This window comes from Oncorhynchus masou, chromosome 22 (assembly GCF_036934945.1).
Source record: "Oncorhynchus masou masou isolate Uvic2021 chromosome 22, UVic_Omas_1.1, whole genome shotgun sequence".
In the NCBI taxonomy this organism is placed as follows: domain Eukaryota; kingdom Metazoa; phylum Chordata; class Actinopteri; order Salmoniformes; family Salmonidae; genus Oncorhynchus; species Oncorhynchus masou.
Genome location: NC_088233.1, coordinates 35827711 through 35848101, shown reverse-complemented (window position 1 = coordinate 35848101; position 20391 = coordinate 35827711). Strand labels below are relative to the sequence as shown.

At 42.5% G+C, this 20391-nt stretch overlaps 2 protein-coding genes across 4 annotated transcripts; one reads left to right on the top strand and one right to left on the bottom strand.

Annotated features, from left to right (window-relative positions):
- The first annotated feature begins 1993 nt into the window (after nucleotides 1-1993).
- LOC135509400 (UDP-GlcNAc:betaGal beta-1,3-N-acetylglucosaminyltransferase 9-like) lies at nucleotides 1994-6641 on the top strand. Its single transcript, XM_064930035.1, has 2 exons — nucleotides 1994-2220; nucleotides 3031-6641. Exon 2 carries the CDS (start codon nucleotides 3348-3350, stop codon nucleotides 4692-4694), a length of 1347 nt encoding a protein of 448 aa, XP_064786107.1. The 5' UTR covers nucleotides 1994-2220; nucleotides 3031-3347; the 3' UTR covers nucleotides 4695-6641.
- LOC135509401 (phagosome assembly factor 1) lies at nucleotides 6636-15951 on the bottom strand. Of its 3 annotated transcripts, XM_064930036.1 has the most exons (17): nucleotides 15808-15950; nucleotides 14912-15077; nucleotides 14670-14752; nucleotides 14501-14584; nucleotides 14367-14410; nucleotides 13494-13573; nucleotides 13309-13403; nucleotides 12685-12782; nucleotides 12319-12431; nucleotides 11543-11676; nucleotides 11340-11423; nucleotides 11128-11210; nucleotides 10878-10921; nucleotides 10596-10645; nucleotides 10401-10459; nucleotides 10210-10282; nucleotides 6636-10090 (listed from the first exon to the last, which is right to left on the bottom strand). In XM_064930036.1, exons 2-17 carry the CDS (start codon nucleotides 14973-14975, stop codon nucleotides 10001-10003), a joined length of 1278 nt encoding a protein of 425 aa, XP_064786108.1. In that variant the 5' UTR covers nucleotides 14976-15077; nucleotides 15808-15950; the 3' UTR covers nucleotides 6636-10000. The 3 variants fall into 3 exon arrangements, with proteins under 3 accessions (XP_064786108.1, XP_064786110.1, XP_064786109.1); XM_064930038.1 differs by having other exon boundaries at nucleotides 11391-11423; nucleotides 14912-15951; XM_064930037.1 differs by having other exon boundaries at nucleotides 12685-12749; nucleotides 14912-15950.
- Between the last annotated feature and the right edge of the window lie 4440 nt (nucleotides 15952-20391).

Here is a 20391-nt window from a genome sequence, read left to right as displayed (position 1 = left end):
GCCTTAAGTGCGTGCACTGCGCATCTACTGAACATGGACAGCACTAGGCCATTCCGGAGTTGTGACCAACTTTTTATTTGCTTTTCCACCCCTGATCAGGGTAGGGCTTTGTCCAAACAATGCCTCACCCATTGGGTAGTGGAGGCTATCGCCAAGGTGTACAGTTGTCTGGGATTGCAGTCTCCCCTGGGTGTCCGCGCACATTTCACTTGAGGAATTGCCACGTCATGGGCACTGTATAGAGGCATCTCCGTCTTGGAGATTTGTGCGGCTAGTTTGGCTTCCTCTCACACCTTTGTGAGGTTCTGTTGCGTGGACGTTACTGCGACCTCCCTGACGCACAGAGTCCTTGGACTGGAGCTGAGTAGGATGGATCAGGTCCATTGCCAAGTACCACAACAGGCTTCTCAGGAAAGGTACTATTGGCAATCGGGGAGCTTTGCAAGTATCCCATAGTGAAATGTCCAACCGAGTCGACTGAAAGAAAACTTTGGGTTATGGTATGTAACCCCGGTTCTCTGAAGGAGATCTCACCAGATTGCCCCTCTTGCACGATTTGTGTAAGAGGTAGTTCTTAGAATGAGGAAACCAGAGCAGTGAAGGGTGTTTTATAGACACACTGGGCATACACCCATAAAGCTCTGATTTGTCTGTTAGGCATGATTGGTTTCAACCAATGACCCACAAAAGAGGGCGTGTCCCATAGTGAGATGTCTTCCTCATCTCCTTCAGAGAAACAGGGTTACATACCGTTACGCAAAGTTACCTATTGTTTGAACAGGTAGATGACTATCACTCTGTCCACCAAATGCTGATGGAGGCCATTGCAGATCATTCTAATCACATCCGTAACATGCTGGAGCAGGCAGAGGACACACAACTCATGGGGGACAAGTTAGTGAAGCCACAACAACCACCATGATTTCTCTGCTTGGCTTTTCTTTTCATTCCTTCATCTTTTTGCATGACAGGAGGAACATGAAGAAGCTCTATATTGAGCTCTATGACCTGAAGAGAGACCTGATCAATGAGTACAAGATCGGCTCCAACAATCACAATGCTCTTAAGTCTGTCAACCAAGCCCATTCAGAGGGCAGGGAGACTGAGAGGTGAGTAGGGGTTGACAGGGTGATCAGTGGGGGATAGCAATTGTAGAGGTTTGAATGTATTTTGAAGGGTTCAGGTCTTTCCTAACCTCTACTACTATTTGTCTCTCTCAGTGGGTAAGCCGAAGAATCAGGTTATCACAGCCTGCCGGGACGCTATCAAAAACAACAATGTCAATGCCCTGTTCAAGATCATGAGAGCAGGCACAGCCTCTTCCTGATGGTACCCCCTGTGTGAGAGGGGGGAGCCAGGAGAGGAGGATTTATAAGTGTGAAGAAAGTCTAGTTTACTAGTGGCAAGGCCTGAAGAAAAGCACTCCAAGATGTCATATTGGTCAGAAGTGATGTTTTAGAAGAGTCAGTGGGTGGGAGTAACTGTCATGTTGTAAATGTGGTTTTCTAGCCAAATAAATCTATACTCCTTTATTGTTAAATGGGACCAGCATTGTGTGATACACGTTTACATTTTGTAGGTTGTAAATAGACAGGGAACTTTGTATGTGCAGAAAATGTAACTCTAAATGAAATGGTCTTTTGACTTAATATGTCTGTTTTTTGTTTTCATTGTAGTATTTTCATTCAAGTCTTGTTGGTTGAATGAATGTCTTCAATGTCTCTCAGGACAGATTGCTGTTAAGTGTATCCAGCTCCTAAATTGCAGCCATTTAAGACAGCTAGGGGCTAGAAGTGCATATGGTGCTGTATTGCAAGGACATCAATCACCACGATAAAAGTACAAAGTGTCTGACAAAAAAATAAGTCTGCTAGGTCCGGATCATTATGCTCCCCCCTTTCCCCTTCCTTCATATTCTTGGAGAGTCCGCTTCCAGTTGCTGCGCTGGCATCTGGCGCACAGCTGGACCAGCGACTCCCACACGTGTCACGTGACCAGTGAAATGAATACCGTTAAAATGCTGTCTTGCCAATTTTGCACGTTTTTCAAAAAGTTAACTTTACCTTACTGAGCCTCCCTCCATACACCAAGTAGGTCTGTATTCATTTCATGTATTTTTTCTCTCTCCATTTTAAACTTCGTTTTTGTTGGACTGTCAGAGACTGCAGTTTTCATACAGAAACCAGATGTTCCCGGGTTTGGTGACTTTCATATGTTGTGGTAAGTATGATGACTGATGCGTAAATATAATACTTTGTACACATATATTGATACAATACAAACGCTGTCATTCAATATAGGGCTCCCTGTATTATGCAAATATGCAACAGTCTGGCAATTATATGTAAATCTAATGCGTCATGGTCGGTTTTTTTCTTTTTTTACATGCGACAAAAGCTTTCATTTGAGTTAACGCATGCATGTCCGAAAAATGATGCATTTTAAGATGAATTTTGCCAATTATAAACTGCATGGTGAACCAATAAATAGTTACATTAGTGAAGGAGTTTAAGATAGGGACATTGAGTTAGGAACACAATGTTCTAACGCACACAATCAATAATTTTCTATTTAGAAATCTTATGTTGAGTTTACATAAGATCCGACACCGCCCTCATAATAGCCGAATTGACCAGATTTTTCCTATAGGAGAGGGTGGCAATGAAGTCGTTCTTCAAAATCTTTTGGAACATTTTGGTCTGGCTTAACATTTGCTTCTGAGGTGTCATTTGAACGCTAACTTGGAAACCGTGGTCAATTTCTGTAGACTACTGGGAGATGATCTGTTCTGTTCCTTTGAGGGGGCGTGTCTGCTATAGGAAAAGGTAGCAACATTCTTGCATTAGTTCTGGAAACTTGGGGAAATGAGTTTGAACTGCAGATAATTTATGAATAATAAAGTCAAAGAAAAATAAGAACAAAGTAACTGCAAATATAAAAGTAACAACAACAAAAACTTTTGTCAAATATATTTGGTTATTTTCCTTGTTTGTGTACAATGTAATTCCCATAATTTATTTTCATATCTAGGATTACAGCCTGCTGAAGAGATGGAATGGAATGAATTTTGCGGACTAAAGGGAAAACCCCTCTGAGATACTGGAGTAGAAACATAAGGACTGCATAGTGTTGGGTTACGGAACATTATCCAGCAGGACCTCAGGGTCCCCCAGCAAAACTCTCGGGAATTACTCTTGCATGGGTGATCCCTATTGTGAACTCTTCACAGGATGCTGTATGGAGCTTTCTGATCTCAGAGCTCCTGAGGAAGAGGAAAATACAAATTAATGGGAAAAGAGTTGTAAATTAAATCAGCCTTTGAAGGAAAATAGGTTCAGTGGGACACAATGAGGAGAATTCACATAAAAGGAGATGTTCTGTGCACCCTGATCATGTTGGGACTACTCTGTCTGTTGTTGTATGCCCACCAATGCTTCACTCCCACCTGGGACACTTGGCACTTAGAGCAGGGCTCTACAAGCTCCCGTGCTCTTCTAGGGGCTCTACCAGAGAGCTATGTGACTAAACTGGTCCCCCCTACGCACCCAGATAAGACAAAGTGCCAGTCTGAGCCTCAGTCACATCCGAAGTCCAAACTTCAGTCTAAATCCAAACCTAAGACCAAGACCAAATCTAGATCCAAGTCAAAGAAAGATGAGGGGACAAAGAAGGCTGCTCCTGTTTTACCCACACAACCACCTTTTGACTTTGAAGGTTACCTAAGAGATAAGGACAACCGGGACTTCAGACTGCTGATAGACCAGCCAGGGAAGTGCTCAGGTGAGCTCTACATGCTCATTACTATCAAGTCCGTAGCAGCAGACTTTGAAAGGAGGCAGGTAGTGCGGCACACCTGGGGAAGAGAGGGTGTTCTCCAGGATGGGCAGACAGTGAAGACTGTATTCCTCCTTGGGATACCCAGGAACAAGACAGCCCTGCCTTTATGGGACCGGCTTCTTGCCTATGAGAGCCACACCTTTGGGGACATTCTGCTCTGGGACTTTGATGACACATTTTTCAATTTGACACTTAAAGAGACCCACTTCCTCCAGTGGGTGAATGGTAGCTGCTCCAATGTCCAGTTTATCTTCAAAGGTGATGCGGATGTCTACGTGAATATAGACAACATTTTGCAGATGCTGAAGGGTCAGAAGCCTGACAAGGACCTCTTTGTGGGTGACATCATCCACCACGCCCGCCCCATCCGCCGGCGCAGCAGCAAGTACTTTGTGCCTGAGTTTGTGTACGGCCAGACGATGTATCCGTCATATGCAGGAGGGGGAGGCTTTGTGATGTCCGGTCACACCGCCAGGCGGCTGAGTGGAGCGTGTCAGCAGGTAGAATTATTCCCCATCGACGATGTGTTCTTAGGCATGTGCTTAAAGAGAATCGGAGTCAAACCGTCACGCCATGAAGGTTTCCGTACATTTGGAATTGTGCGCCCCTCTGCTGCTCCCCACCTCCAGGTGTTTGACCCTTGTTTCTACAGGGAGCTGATGGTGGTACACAGCCTGACAGTGCCACAGATCTGGCTCATGTGGAACCTGCTGCATGACCCCCAACTGAGCTGTCACAGTAACCTGGCCCCCACCCCATGGCCCTTTAAGTGGAGGGGCAAGGTACTCGGGACAACAGGACAGAAGGAGACTACAGTGGAACAGGACTATGATGTTACCGTGTTTGTAAAGCATTGAGGGCTTTGTGTTATGTGGATTAGAGGGACTACACTGTGAAAGAGCCATTGGGATATGGAAGCTGTGATTGAATGTTTGGTACAGTTATTTTTAGGTAACACAGTGGTTTTTGCTTAACAGTTTACAGCCATGGTAAATGTGCATTGTCTCTAGGAAACAGTATTTTTTCTTATCTTTTTTCTTGGAAAAATCCTGGATGTAAAACCTTTGGTAAATTTACTGTGGTGGTAATATTTTAAAAACACCCCTGCTCAATTTAGCTACAGTATGACTTACTTTGTTTATTTTATTGCACAGAGTCTCAATAAGGTCAATATAGATTGAAACATGTGCCAGGTTGATTTTGTGCAGTAGAATATACAGTTCGGCGTTGTAAATGAAGTATCTTTGGGTGCGTTCGTAAATTCACTCTGGCTATCTACTCCGATTTCAGAGCACTCTTGTCTGAGTGTGTCAGAGGGCAGAATAACTGGTGAATTTACGAACACTCAACACCCGTTGAATATGGCCGGCGTCAGTAAACGTCGGCAAAAATGTAATTAGATTGTTTCCAGCAGCACAGTTACAGTCACCTACACTCTGGATAGTTCTGCTAGGGCGAGTAAAATGGTTAGAGTGAGGTGTTCTCTAATTTGTGTCTGAAAGTAGCTAGCAAGCTTTGAAGCGCAACGCTCTGAATTTACGTACGGACAATCTGACAACGCTCTGAATTTACGAATCCAGATTGAATTTACGAACACACCCTTTGTGTGCGATTACACATCAGATGATACATGTAGGTAGACTTGAATCTGAAATGAAGGGAGACAAAGCTCAATGCATCAACTGTAGCTGTGGCAGGAATTCCCCAATGGACCTCATTATATATATACTGAACAAAAATATAAATGCAACAATTTCAAAGAAATGTTGTCCCACTCCTCTTTAATGGCTGTGCGAAGTTGCTGGTATCTTTGCATTCAAATTGCCATTGTTGTCTGGAGCTTATGCCTGCCCATATCATAACCCCATCGCCACCATGGGGCACTCTGCTCGCAATGTTGATATCAGAAAACCACTCACCAACACAACGCCATAAATGTGGTCTGCGATTTTAAGGCCGGTTGGACGTATTGCCAAATTCTCTAAAATGACATTGAAGGCGGCTTATGGTAGAGAAATGAACATTCAATTATCTGGCAACAGCTCTGGTGGACATTCCTGCAGCCAGCAAGCCAATTGCGCACTCACTCAAAACTTGAGACATCTGTGACATTGTGTTGTGTTGCAAAACTTTACACTGGCCTTTTTATTGGCACCAGCACAAGGTGCACCTGTGTAATGATCATGCTGTTTAATCATCTTCTTGATGTGCCACACCTGTCAGGTGGATGGATTATCTTGGCAAAGGAGAAATGCTCACTAACAGGGGTACAAACAAATTTGTGCGCAACATTTTAGAGAAATAAGCTTTATCTGCATATGGAAAATTTCTGGGATCTTATATTTCAGCTCATGAAACATGGGACCAACACTTTACATGTTGCATTTATATTTTTGTTCAGTGTAGTTCCAGAAATCTTTCTTAGACACTTTCCAACAGAGGTAGAGTTTACATATTCATGAATGTTATGTGCACAGCACCTACTTTTTTAGTTCACAATTAGCTACACTGAAGATGACAATCACCAAGCAACAAACCAAAGCCCAGAGTAAACCCTGAACAGTTGAGTGTGGTGTGCTTTCATTTACAATACTTCTGATAATCAGAAACCTTACATGCTGTTTCTTTTTAAACTTGTTATGTTCAGCTATACCTCCAACTGTAGTCCAAATGCTGTAAGTAGACCACATGCTGTTGATATCAAAATGTAAAGCAATCAGTTAACACTGAAATTGTCCCTGGTGGAAAACATGTGCATGTACTGCTTTTTTGTTCTTTAAAAAGAAAAAATACAGCTCAAGACTTTTGTCATATTTATTACATCAACATTTTCATATCCTTTTTGTACACACGGTAACAGGATTTGTTTTTAAATAAACAAAATTCAGAATGAGCAATTTTATCAAATTCAAATGTTGAGTTTGACAGTAGATTTTATGAGGAGCTCATCTTAATCACAGCATTCTTGCATCATTCAGGAGCATTGTGCAAGCTTTAAGCAGACCGTTCTGATTCACCGTAGCAACGGTTATTGCTTTTTATGACATGCTTGATAATGCTGATCTACATGTTCTTTATTGTACAGAAGTAAAGTTATCCAAAATATGACACCAGATTCCAATTAATTTGATTCACATGTTGAATTAAGGATAACTCCCATTTCCAGAACTGGGTTAAATTGACTGAATCCACCTAAAATAACTACTTTGGGGAATGGGGATAAAACATACAATATAAAGGGAGACAATACATAGCATTAATAGAGTATTAAACTCAACTGAAGTTGTTCATTTATAATTACAGTCTTAATTACAGTCATTAATTCAATCCAATGCAAAAATAGGATCAATTGAGAGGAAATAAAACAGGCAAAGCCAACAGCTGAAAAGGAAGCATTCCCTTTCTCCTGGCATTTAAAACAAGATCTATGTCCACCTGAGATTGGGCTAACACAGCCCAGCTCATGCTCAGCAGTAACATACCAGTAACGTTACCACAACATCAGTTGTGTTGCATTTGTTTGCTCGCTAATATAAATGCAAACTCATCTACAGTGAGTTATATCAGATGCAACAAATGTACCCGGCCGTGATTGCATTGTATTGGAACTCCAACAACCAGTGTGTGTAGCTCAGGTCATGAAGGGTTGGCCGGTGATGACGGTCAGACTGATGTTAAAACCATAGTCTTGCTGTGAGATGTTCAGTGATATACATGTTTCTGTGTCCAGCAACTAGAACAAACCAAAACAATGTATTGTGTATTGTGCAAATCTTCCAATCAGAACACCAGGGGTTGTTGAGATGAGGATTAGCCCTTCATGACTGAGCTCAGGACCTGCACTGTACATCAAGTCTTTATTCTACAATTTGACATGTTTTTTTTGGAACAAGAGGGAAATGATGGCCTATGGGTGACAGTCAGTCAATCATGTTAGCTCGTCATGCTCAGTCATACTCAATGCTGTTCAATAGTTTCATTTACAGAAAGAAGTCAAGACAGGCTTGGTGGGAAATGAGGCACAACATTAACAAAGGATTGTAGCTTTTTTGTTGTTGTATACTACTTGAACAAAGCAAAGGGGTATAATTTTAACATCAACAGCAGTACAGGCTTTTTTCATCACAACTCATGAAACAAGTCAATGTAACAGAATAAACAATGCCCATGTAATACGCCTGCATCACACGCTGCAAAGCTGAGGGCTGGTCTGAGTGGGGCTGACAGGCAAACCAGCCACCTGTGACAGAACAACATGAACAATACCTCTGTTCTAGCACCACTACATGATCAACCCACTAAAACAGGGTGACTGACCACACACACATCCGGGGGTTCTAAACAGAGTGTACAGGGCTACCTTCCCTATCCGTCTTTGTCTCTGATTTATCCCATCTTCAGCATCGGTCTCTAGAACTAATAGTGGTTAAAGCTGAGCTATAGAGATGAAGGACCCATTCAGGCCCAGGGTTAAGGAGCCAGACAGTGTTCTCTCCACTAGGGGGGAAGAGACATCAAACAGAATTCCTATGTAATAGAAGTGTCGCGTCTGGCGTGTGCTCTGACCTTAAAACAATTCAGGCCCACATCGTACCATTATCTTAAACTGACAAGCCAAAAGAAAAGGGCACACTATTTACAAATCTGTACAAACATCGAACACCAGAAGAGACTGCTACACATATAGAAGACATCTTGGTTAGAGTAAAAACTGAATGATAAAAGATCTGCACTAAAAAGCACAAAGCAATTATAAAGAACATATATTCAAGAAGTACTAAGATGAGATCAAGATTATGGTTCTGGGACCTGCAATAAAAAATTATCTTGTTTTAGGAGGGAATGTCAGCTTTTCTAGGCAAGAGGTCAAGTTGACAACAAACTAAAATGACAATAACTTAAAACATGCTAAAACATCTTTGGCAAAAATGTTGGCAAATTAACAAAACAAATGATAATGAATGACAGCAATGATGAAGTACATCTAAGGGGTTTAGCTGGACTCATTTAGATATCTATTGTGAATAGAAAAAGAGATCAGGGAAATGGATGGAGAAAGGGAGCAATGTTGAGAGAGCATGGGGGGGGGTTGTAAAGGACAGTGGTAGCAATGGATGTTGGAGGAGATGGTGTACATCTGGAAGGAAGCATGGCGTTTCAGGTGACAGAGGAGCCTTTCCTCAGTCATCATTAATGGAAACAAAATACACTATCCGCAGTGGATAGGAGACAAGAATCAAGTAAATATGGTGTATCTTAGTGCAAATGTCAAAACCAATATTTTTATCGTTCCATGCAAAAACACAAAATAAACTATAAATGTATTTGGTGCTTCACTGCCTTGCAATAGGAGGTGGCTTATGCTGTGGACTTGGTCATGGCATGAGTGTATGGATGTGTGTGTGGGCCAGTATGTGTGTTTGTTCATGTACCAAGACAGTACCCCTTCACAGCATGCAAAGCACTAGGACACTCCAAGGTGTGGCCAGTTTGTGCTTGTAATCTTAAAAATAAAAACTATGTTCATGCAATTGTTTGTTTGTGTGTGCATGCATTGGTTTATGTCGATGTGCATGCATGGCTGTTTCTGTATGTGTATATGTCTGCGTATGAAATTATGTACGTAATGTGTTAGTGCTGCAGATGAGCCTGCATCCATATGCATGTGTTTTAAAATCGGTAACATGAACATATAGTGGAGAAAGGATTGTAATGGTTTTGGTGTCTGTGGCAGGCTTTTGGTATCTGTTTCGGATGTATGTTAATCATGTATTAAAATGTCAATTTTAAAAAACTACAGCATGCATGCAGGTGCTCATTTGTGTAAGCAGGTGAGCATTTGTTTCTGCTCACAGGCATACAAATGTACACTGTCAACACATCTAACAAGTGTTCTGATGATGAAGAGCATTGGGACAGGGTCAGTCAGAGGGAGAAGGGGTGATGGCTGCTGTAAGGCTCCTAGCAGGACACTGCATGAGGCTCCCGTCACACAGGGGCAGATGGGTCCAGAGGAGCTTCTAGCGGGCCTCTCTGGTGTGAAGATGGCAGTGGCTGAGACAGAGAGTAAACTGCTGATCAGCCCAGGGCTGGTGTGGAGCGGTGGAGAGACAGCCCTCAGGCCGGGTATGGGTTGGGGTCTGGGGCGCCAGAGGGATGCTGTTCAGTGGCCGATGGCCTCGGCTCTGGCCCTGCTGCTGGGTCTGGGGGCTCCGTACAGGGTCACTGAAGCTATGTGGTTGTTCTGCATCACCTGGGACGACAAGTTGGCACAGTTCAGACACATACCTTACATAGTTTACATACATCCAGGCCTTTGTACTTCTCAATCTAATACCGTCATCACGCGACCCACACACCAAGTGTTCTTACCTCAAAGATCATTCGCTGTAGTCCAAAACAGAATGTAGAGCCGAAGGGATTGGTGTTATTTGCCGAGGATGACCTGTGAAACACGTTGTTTTTTACACCTTTTTGTTTACTGCAGGGCCAGCAGTCAGATGTCCAGTGAAAATGTTTCAACTGACAGAAGTCATGTAAATTATAACCCAGGCATCTCTTACCTGTGGAGCACGACAGGCTTCTCCATGGGGTGTCCAAGCAGCTCCTGAATCTGATCCCACTATGGGAGAAACAACCATAGTCAGTCAGAAGAACACAAACTTCGTCTGAAGTAGCTATAACATTCACCCATAGTTGCTCTTTTCACTACTCTTGAGTGAGCTAGGCAAAGACTGAGCAGTGTAGGCATGTCTGACCTTGCTGTAGGTAGTGAGGGTGCAGTCCTCCCCCTGAGCGGCAGCACCTTCTGAAAGGCAGACAGGGATACGTGAGGAGACAGACAGGGATACGTGAGGAGACAGACAGGGATACGTGAGGAGACAGACAGGGATACGTGAGGAGACAGACAGGGATACGTGAGGAGACAGACAGGGATACGTGAGGAGACAGACAGGGATACGTGAAGAGACAGACAGGGATACGTGAGGAGACAGACAGAGTTCACCAAATACAATGAAAATGCTGATTAGAAAACTCACCTTTCTTGATGACAAGTGGAATCTTGAAATCGCATCGATGATATCTATTGTTGAGAGAGACAGTTACATGTTACTGAGTGTAGTGAACAGCTCTTCTGTGACTAAATTACTTCACCACTAAGGAGTTGAATAGCCTCTTTTGGCTCTACAGGAAATTATTTATTCAAATGGATCATGTCTGAAAATGGTATACTTCAGCCAAGGACCAATGAGGTGCCAGCTGTCTTAACTGAAGCAGAGAGAGGCTTACATGTTGAAATTGTAATGGCCGGGGAAGTTAGTATGAAGGACAAACTTCTTCACCAGGTGTGTGCTAGAATCAAAGAGTAAGTCCTGGAAAAAAACAAAAAGGGACCAATCAAACAGTGTTAAGAAACAAGCAACATCTTACATTGAACTTTAATGTCAACATAATTAAGGCAAGCCCTCTCTAACAACCCCCCATGGAACACCAATACCCACCACCCCCAGAGTGAAGTAGTTGAAGAAGTAGTCATTGCATTTGGACGGGACCTGCTTGTGAGGTGACGGAGAGTGGATCTTCATCTGAAGGAAACCCAAACATGAAGAGAGCTTGTTTATCAACATAGAGAGGACCATATCAACTGCTGAAAGGAGCAGGTCAAGGGAAAGAAAGAGACAGGAAGCAGAGTAGAGGGCCAAACCTTGTCTTCAGACTTGTAGAATACTTTGTGTGGTGAGCCCAGAGCGCTCAGCACATCCTGACAGGAGTCTCCAAAGTAAATGTTCCTCTCCACGGCACGCATCTTGGCATCAGCCATCACCCCGGGCCCACATCCTGAGGATAGGAAGACCACTCATTACGCAAGCTTAACATGACCTGGTGTTGCAAAATTGTTGGAGCACATCTTCCTCTCAGGTGTTTCATTAGGACTGTATATCATACATCAAACCACAGAGAAACAAAACAGCTGGTCTAAGGAGACACGTCTAAACACTGGGAGATTGATGACGGCCTATTTTGATAGACCTCCTCCCCATCTAAAAACGGGTGTAGTAGGTCATTTGTTTAGCTCAGCCTCCCTAGAGGAGGGGCATGTCAGAGGTGATATATGGTGACGAGATTAACGGGCTAATGTGTGGACTGAAGAGAGCATGGAATGTGATAGACCTGAGGGACTGGCAGGAAAGCATTATATTGTAGCTCCAGACCATGAGGCTCTATTACAGCCATTACAACAGTACTGGAGGAATTAATTAATTAAAGGGAGGAAGAGAAGAGTAGCCTGATCCAATTAGAATTGAGGACTGATTGCGCTACAGGAGGAAAATACCTACTTCCTCCAGTCCCTTCAGTGGCATGTACTCAGGAAGCCTCAAAAGGAATACCAACCTGAACCGATTTAGCTTGAATTCCACAGTTCTGATGGTGTTGTAGTCATGGGACACGAGTGGGTTCAAATGTCCCCTTGCTAAGTACCTGCAGTGAGGAGGCGAAGTCTCAGACCAAGTGGGCCCACCCCATCCCTCAGCACATCCACACACTCTGCATAAACGTTGCCAAGGAAACAGGCAAGGGGCATCACTGGGGCCCTGAGGAACGACAGAACGAGTCATAGTCAGGTCATTACAAATTCATGTTTTTCTCTCAATACTTAATAATAAGTATTTAGATAACTCAAATGCATCAGATTTAAACCTAATCATATTCGAAGGAGATTTACATCTGAGTAAACAAGCTCACCAAACACTGTATCTTCCCCTTCACCCTATCCTCCATCTCCCCATAAACTTGCTATGCTCAACCATTATTCCAGGCGTGCTTGTGAATACATTGTGTTCTTACTTGGTGTCCTGTAGGTTGTTCCCAGCGGAGATGTACATCCGTTTCACTGTGGCCCCGTGTGGAATCTGCAGGGAGGCCAAGCCATGGGCAAAGTTAGGCTGTCAAAGCAAAACAACTGGGAGTAGACTGGCGTGTGCATTTCAACAGCTCATATTCAATACATGGATATACAAGTACTCACATCAAAAGCTTTATAACAACGTATTTTCATAATAAAGACATAGTGAGTCATTTTCGGGGCCAATTTGTTTTGTATTCCAGCATTACCAAATTCTTCAAAACCAAATATTCATGCTGTATTGGTAATGAAGTATGTACATTTGTTTGTTCATTGCCAAGGTGTCGAAAAGAGGTACGGGGGTTCTCATTATCGCTAACAGAAATAATTTTCTAAGGCAAAAAGACTAGTTCTTTATCTGGTATACAAGGTCTATGAGGGGTTGTCGGCCAGGTAAAATAATACACAGAAAATCAGCGAGGGAAACCAGTAAGGTTTGAACAAGAAGAGCAAGTTATGGAAGACAGTTGCTGTGTAGCAGCTATGTCAAACAGGGTTAACCATAAAGCCAGTCAGAAAAACAGCACACTAGGGATAAATATAGCAGGGTAAGGTAATAGTCTCACCTCATACTTGGGAGCTTCATTCCATGAGTCAAGCTGGAAGGAGAAGGAGAGTCCTCGAAAGTTCAGGTGGAACAGTTGCTCTGCAGCATTGTATACTGGGGAGTGAGGAAAACATGGTCAAACACAACAAGCCTTGCAGCATTCCACGTACTATCAATAAGACAAAAAGTTGTATCTTCCCTTACCTCCAGGGTGTGTGGCGCCAAAGGACTGATCAATCTGCTCTATGGTGGGTGCTATAGCCTGAGTGTTGAAATGTACTCCACTGCAAGACAATGACAATTTAGGCCTAGATACTATAACAGTATATGTAGTAGCACAAAATCCCACATCCAACACAAGCTGAACAATTTGCAAAACAAGTTATTCTCATGGACTACAACAAACTATTCCAGTCTGACAAACTGTCAGATACACTACATGACCAAAAGTATGTGGAAACCTGCTCGTCAAACATCTCATTCCAAAATCATGGGCATTAATATGGAGTTGGTCCCCCCTTTGCTGCTATAACAGCGTCCCCTCTTCTGGGAAGGCTTTCCACTAGATGTTGGAACATTGCTGCGGGGACTTGCTTTCCATCAGCCACAAGAGCATTAGTGAGGTCAGGTGATTAGGCTTGCCTCGCAGTCAGTATTCAAACTCATCCCAAAGGTGTTTGATGGGGTTGAGGTCATCAGGGCTCTGTGCAGGCCAGTCAAGTTATTCCACACCGATCTTGACAAACCATTTCTAACAACACTAACAGTTGACCGGGGCAGCTATAGCAGGGCAGAAATTTGACAAACTGATTGTTGGAAAGGTGGCATCCTATGACGGTGCCAGATCACTGAGTCACTGAGCTCTTCAGTAAGGCCATTCTACTGCCAATGTTTGTATATAGAGATTGCATAGCTGTGTGCTCGATTTTATACACCTGTCAGCAACGGATATGGCTGAAATAGCCAAATCCACTCATTTGAAGGGGTGTCCACATAAGTTTGTATATATAGTGAATACATTTGCTATGACAAATCCAGTCACACTGGTATTAGCACAAGGAACTAGAGATCACTCACCAGTATTTCAATTTAACTTTGCTCAAGTCGTATACTTCAATCACCTAAACATGAGTAATGAGAGACTTGATAAGTCAACATAGACAGCCTTATTGTCTGTAGCGACATGATCAACCAGAGCATGTCTCCCTCACCTTCAGTCTCTGGTTACAGGCACCAAACAGCAGTTTAATTCCATCCTGAGTCAAGTTGAGTATGAGGTCATGACTAAGTGGTGTCTAGAAGCACAGAAACATAACATACCATTTCAATGGACAGCCCACACCCTATATCACACACAATAGTAGTTAACTAATCTCTTACTTGTTCACTGTAAAGAACCTGGACATTCTTGATGATGCGGCAGTGTTTCTGTAAAATGGAAATGGCCTGGGCCAATGGCATCCCTGTGACAAGAACATGGAAATATATTAAGAGATTGTCATTTGTAAATGAGAACTAAAGCAAACAAACATTAAAAACAACTTACTGGGAAAACATGCATATTAGTTGAGGTGTGTGGTAGGTTGAAGAAATACCCAATAGTCTCTTCAGGAGTCACTTACCTAACGCGAATTCCCATTGTTCATTTCCTAAAGATCTTTCAGGAACAACTTCCAGATCCAGCATTGGCAAGTAGGGAGAAGGATTTTCAACAAGGTTCTCTGCCTGAACTGGACCTTTCTTTAATACTAAACTGCCGAATCCTCTTCTTAAACACTCCTATTGTTTCTATACAACATTAAGTTAACACAATAAATACTTAATTCATAAACAATACGGCTTTACATAAAACACAATGAAATATATTGACAGCGGGACAAATGGTACGTTCTCAGAGACCAAGACACAAAATATTTAGCGACGAGCGATTACTGTTAGCATATGAAGTGATCCTTGCTGACAAGTAGCTAGCATGCAGGAATTGCGCAACCAACTTGCTACGTTACACACAAAGCCAACTGAGACTTAGGTTGGTGGCTGACATGTACGTTAGCTAGTTCTACCAACAGGTCGCAGATGAGCTGACTGACTGACTGAGTGATGCGCAAATGACGACCACACAACAACTCGACTGAAGTCTTTCCACACTCGTCACTATCTAAAGATCGCAGCTGTCTCGTTTATGATCAGACTATACAGGACAACTCAGCGGCTTGACAACAATTGTCGGTAACTTGTAGTTATGCTAGCTAGCTATCGTTAACATTATTTAGCTCCCCTGTAACGTTATTGTAATCGATATTCACTCACAATTATAAACAAATATAAAACGATCTTCAAAAAGACGAAACCAAACACTGCAGCTGTGTCTGGCACAACATAAACAAAGAACGTCTCAAAGCGTTGACTAACGTCAGCTACGTTGCTATTTTCTTCATTATCGAGAACTCAATAGCAATACAGGCAGATATGAATTGAAATTACAACCGTGTCACTTTGCTAATATTCAAAACCTCACTATTAGTGCAAAGTCCACCGAATTCCTTTTATCGTTTGATGTGTCTTTATAATGAATTGAAGAGAAGGAATAAAAACTCTCCACAAACAACAGCAACTTCCATCAAAACACCTCCAGTATCAGCTGATTATTCAACTTCCTGTGCATCGCGAAGAAACACCCACTTCCTGGTCAGCTGACCAAGTGGGAGGTTCTGCCGAATTTTGTTCAATATACACTACATGACCAAAAGTATGTGGAGACCTTGAAGTAGTAGTTCCCCTTCCTCTGCAAGGGCCGCGATTTTTGTGGAGCGATGGGTAACGATGCTTCGTGGGTGACTGTTGTTGATGTGTGCAGAGGGTCCCTGGTTCGCGCCCGGGTATGGGGACGGTCTAAAGTTATACTGTTACACAAAGTCATCGGTATTAAGGAGTTGGTCACACCTTTGCTGCTATAACAGCCTCCACTCTTCTGGGAAGTCTTTCCACTAGAAGTTGGAACATTTCTCCTGGAACTTGTTCATTTTTTGTATTTAAATAGGCAAGTCAGTTAAGGACAAGTTCTTATTTACAATGACGGCCTACCCCGGATGACGCTGGGCAAATTGTGCACTGCCCTATGGGACATCACGCCCGGATGTGATTCCGGCCTGGATTCAGACCTGGTACTGCAGTGACTCCTCTTGTACTGAGATGCAGTGTCTTTGACCACTGCGCCACTCGGGAGCCACTGCACCACGGGTACCATTCTAAAACTGTTGCCACAAAGTTGGAAGCACAGAATTGTCTAGAATGTCATTGTATGCTGTAGCGTTAAGATTTCCCTTCACTGGAACTAAGCTGCCTGAACAATGAAAAACAGCCCCAGACCATTATTCCTCCACTACCAAACTTTACAGTTGGCACTATGTATTGGGGCAGGTAGCATTCTCCTGGCATCCGCCAAACTCAGATTCTTCCGTCGGCCTGCCAGATAGTGAAGCGTGATTTATCACTCCAGAGATGGCGTTTTCACTGCTCCAGAGTCCAATGGCGGCAAGCTTTACACCACTCCAGACGATGCTTTGACATCGCGTATAATCTTAGGCTTAATAATCTTGTGCAGCTGCTCGGCCATGGAAACCCATTTCATGAAGCACCCGAAAAACAGTTATTGTGCTGAAGTTGCTTCCAGAGGCAGTTTGAAACTCGGTAGTGAGTAATGCAACCAAGGACAGACGTTTTTTATGCTCCATGCTCTTCAGCACTCTGTGGTCCCATTCTGTGACCTGATGTGGCCTACCACTTTGTGGCTGAGCCGTTGTTGATCCAATTCACAATAACAGTACTTACAGTTGACCGGGTCAGCTCTAGTAAGGCAGAAATTTGATGAACTGACTTGTTTTCCAGCATCCTATGACGGTGCCACATTGAAAGTCACTGAGCTTTTCAGTAATGGCCATTCTACTGCCAATGTTTTGTATATTGAGATTGCATGGTTGTGTGATAGATTTTATATATCTGTCAGCAACAGGTATGATGAAAAAGCCAAATCCACTCATTTGAAGGGGTGTCCACATACTTTTGTAAATACAGAAAAAAAAATATATATACAGTACCAGTCAAAAGTTTGGACACACCGACTCAAAGGTTTTTCTTTATTTTTACTATTTTCTACATTGTAGAATAATAGTGAAGACATCAAAACTATGAAACAGCACATATGGAATCATGTAGTAACCAAAAAAGTGTTAAACAAATCAACATATATTTTAGATTTTAGATTCTTCAAAGTATCACCCTTTGCCTTGATGACAGCTTTGCACACTCTTGGCATTCTCTTAACCAGCTTCACCTGGAATGTTTTTCCAACTGTCTTGAAGGAGTTCTAACATATGCTGAGCACTCGTTGGCTGCTTTTCCATCACTTTGCGCTCCCACTCATCCAAAACCATCTCAATTGGGTTGAAGTCGGGTGATTGTGGAGGCTAGGTCTTCTGATGCAGCACTCCATCTCTCTCCTTCTTGGTCAAATAGCCTTTACGCAGCCTGGATGTGTGTTATGCCATTGTCCTGTTGAAAAACAAATGATAGTCCCACTAAGTGTGCAAACCATATTGGATGGAGCATTGCTGAAGAATGCTGTGGTAACCATCCTGGTTAAGTGTGCCTTGAATTATAAATAAATCACAGACAGTGTCACCAGCAAAGCACCCCCACACCATTACACCTCCTCCTCCATGCTTCACGGTGGGAACCACACATGCAGAGATCATCTGTTCACCTACTCTGCGTCTCACAAAGACAAGGCGGTTGGAATCAGAAATCTCAAATTTGGACTCATCAGACCAAAGGACAGATTTCCACTGGTTTAATGTCCATTGCTCGTGTTTCTTGCCCAAGCAAGTCTCTTCTTCTTATTGGTGTTCTTTAGTTGTGGTTTCTTTCCAGCAATTCAACAATGAAGGCCTGCCGCAGTCTCCTCTGAACAGTTGATGTTGAGATGTGTCTGTTACTTGAACTCTGTGAAGCATTTATTTGGGCTGCAATTTCTGAGGCTCTAATGAACTTATGAACATATCCTCTGCAACAGAGATGACTCTGGGTCATCCTTTCCTGTAGCTGTCCACATGAGAGCCAGTTTCATCATAGCGCTTGATGGTTTTTGCGACTGCACTTGAAGAAACTTTCAAGGTTCTTCAAATGTTCCGTATTGACTGACTTTCATGTGTTAAAGTAATGATGGACTGTCATTTCTCTTTGCTTATTTGAGCTGTTCTTGCCATAATATGACCTCGGTCTTTTACCAAATAGGGCTATCTTCTGTATACCACCCATACCTTGACACAGCACAACTGATTGGCTCAAACGCATTAAGAAGGAAAGAAATTCCACAAATTAACTTTTAAGAAGGCACACCTGTTAATTGAAATGCATTCCAGGTAACTACCTCATAAAAGTGGTTGAGCGAATGCAAAGCTGTCATCAAGGCAAAGGGTGGCTACTTTGAAGAATCTCAAATTTCAAATATATTTTTGGTTACTACATAATTCCATTATTCATACAGTGTAGAAAATAGTAAAAATAAAGAAAAACCCTTGAATTTTATTTATTTTATTTGACCTTTATTTAACCGTGTAGGTTAGTTGAGAACAAGTTCTCATTTGCAACTGTGACCTGGCCAAGATAAAGCAAAGCAGTGTGACACAGACAACAAGACAGAGTTACACATGGAGTAAACAATAAACAAGCCAAAAACACAAATAAGTCAATGACACAGTAAAGATAATAAAGTCTATATACATTGTATGCAAAAGGCATGAGGAGGTAGGCAATAAATAGGCCATAGGAGCGAATAATTACAATTTAGCAGATTAACACTGGAGTGATAAATGAGCAGATGATGATGTGCAGGGTAGCCTAGTGGTTAGAGTGTTGGTGCTAGTAACCGGAAGGTTGCAGGGTCAAATCCCCAAGCTGACAAGGTACAAATCTGTCATTCTGCCCCTGAACAGGCAGTTAACCCACTTTTCCTAGGCCATCATTGAAAATAAGAATTTGTTCTTAACTGACTTGCCTAGTTAAATAAAATTTAAAAAAAAGTAGAGATACTGGTGTGCAAAAGAGCATTAAATAAAATAAAAACAGCATGGGGGTGAGGTAGGTAGATTGGGTGGGCTATTTACAGATGGACTATGTACAGCTGCAGTGATTGTTTAGCTGCTCAGATAGTTGATGTTTAAAGTTGGTGAGGGAAATTTAAGTCTCCAACTTCAGCGATTTTTGCAATTCGTTCCAGTCACTGGCAGCAGAGAACTGTAAGGAAAGGCGGCCAAATGTGTTGGCTTTAGGGATGATCAGTGAGATCTACCTGCTGGAACGTGTGCTACGGGTGGGTGTTGTTATCGTGACCAGTGAACTGAGATAAGGCGGAGCTTTACCTAGCATAGACTTATAGATGACCTGGAGCCAGTGGGTCTGGCGACGAATATGTAGCGAGGGCCAGCCGACTAGAGCATACAGGTTGCAGTGGTGGGTGGTATAAGGTGATTTGGTAACAAAACAGATGGCACTGTGATAGACTGCATCCAGTTTGCTGAGTAGAGTGTTGGAAGCTATTTTGTAGATTACATCGCCAAAGTCGAGGAATCGGTAGGATAGTCAGTTTTACTAGGGTAAGTTTGGCGGCGTGAGTGAAGGAGGCTTTGTTGCGAAATAGAAAGCCAATTCTAGATTTGATTTTGGATTGGAGATGTTTAATATGAGTAGAGATACTGGTGTGCAAAAGAGCAGTAAAGTAAATAAAATAAAAACAGTATGGGGGTGAGGTAGGGAGATTGGGTGATTTGCAAATCAATTTATAACATTTTTACCATGCGTTTTTCTGTATTTTTTAAAATGTCATTTTGTCTCTCACTGTTCAAATAAACCTACCATTAAAATTATAGACTGATAATTTCTTTGTCAGTGGGCAGGGGATCAAATACTGTTTTCCCTCACTGTAGGTCTTTATTCAAATAAAAAAATCACATTTATTCCATTTTCCATGTGGTCTATATTAAAGGGAACTTCATTTAATATAATAGTCTTCTCAAATGAAATATTGGTGCACAATTTCAACTTA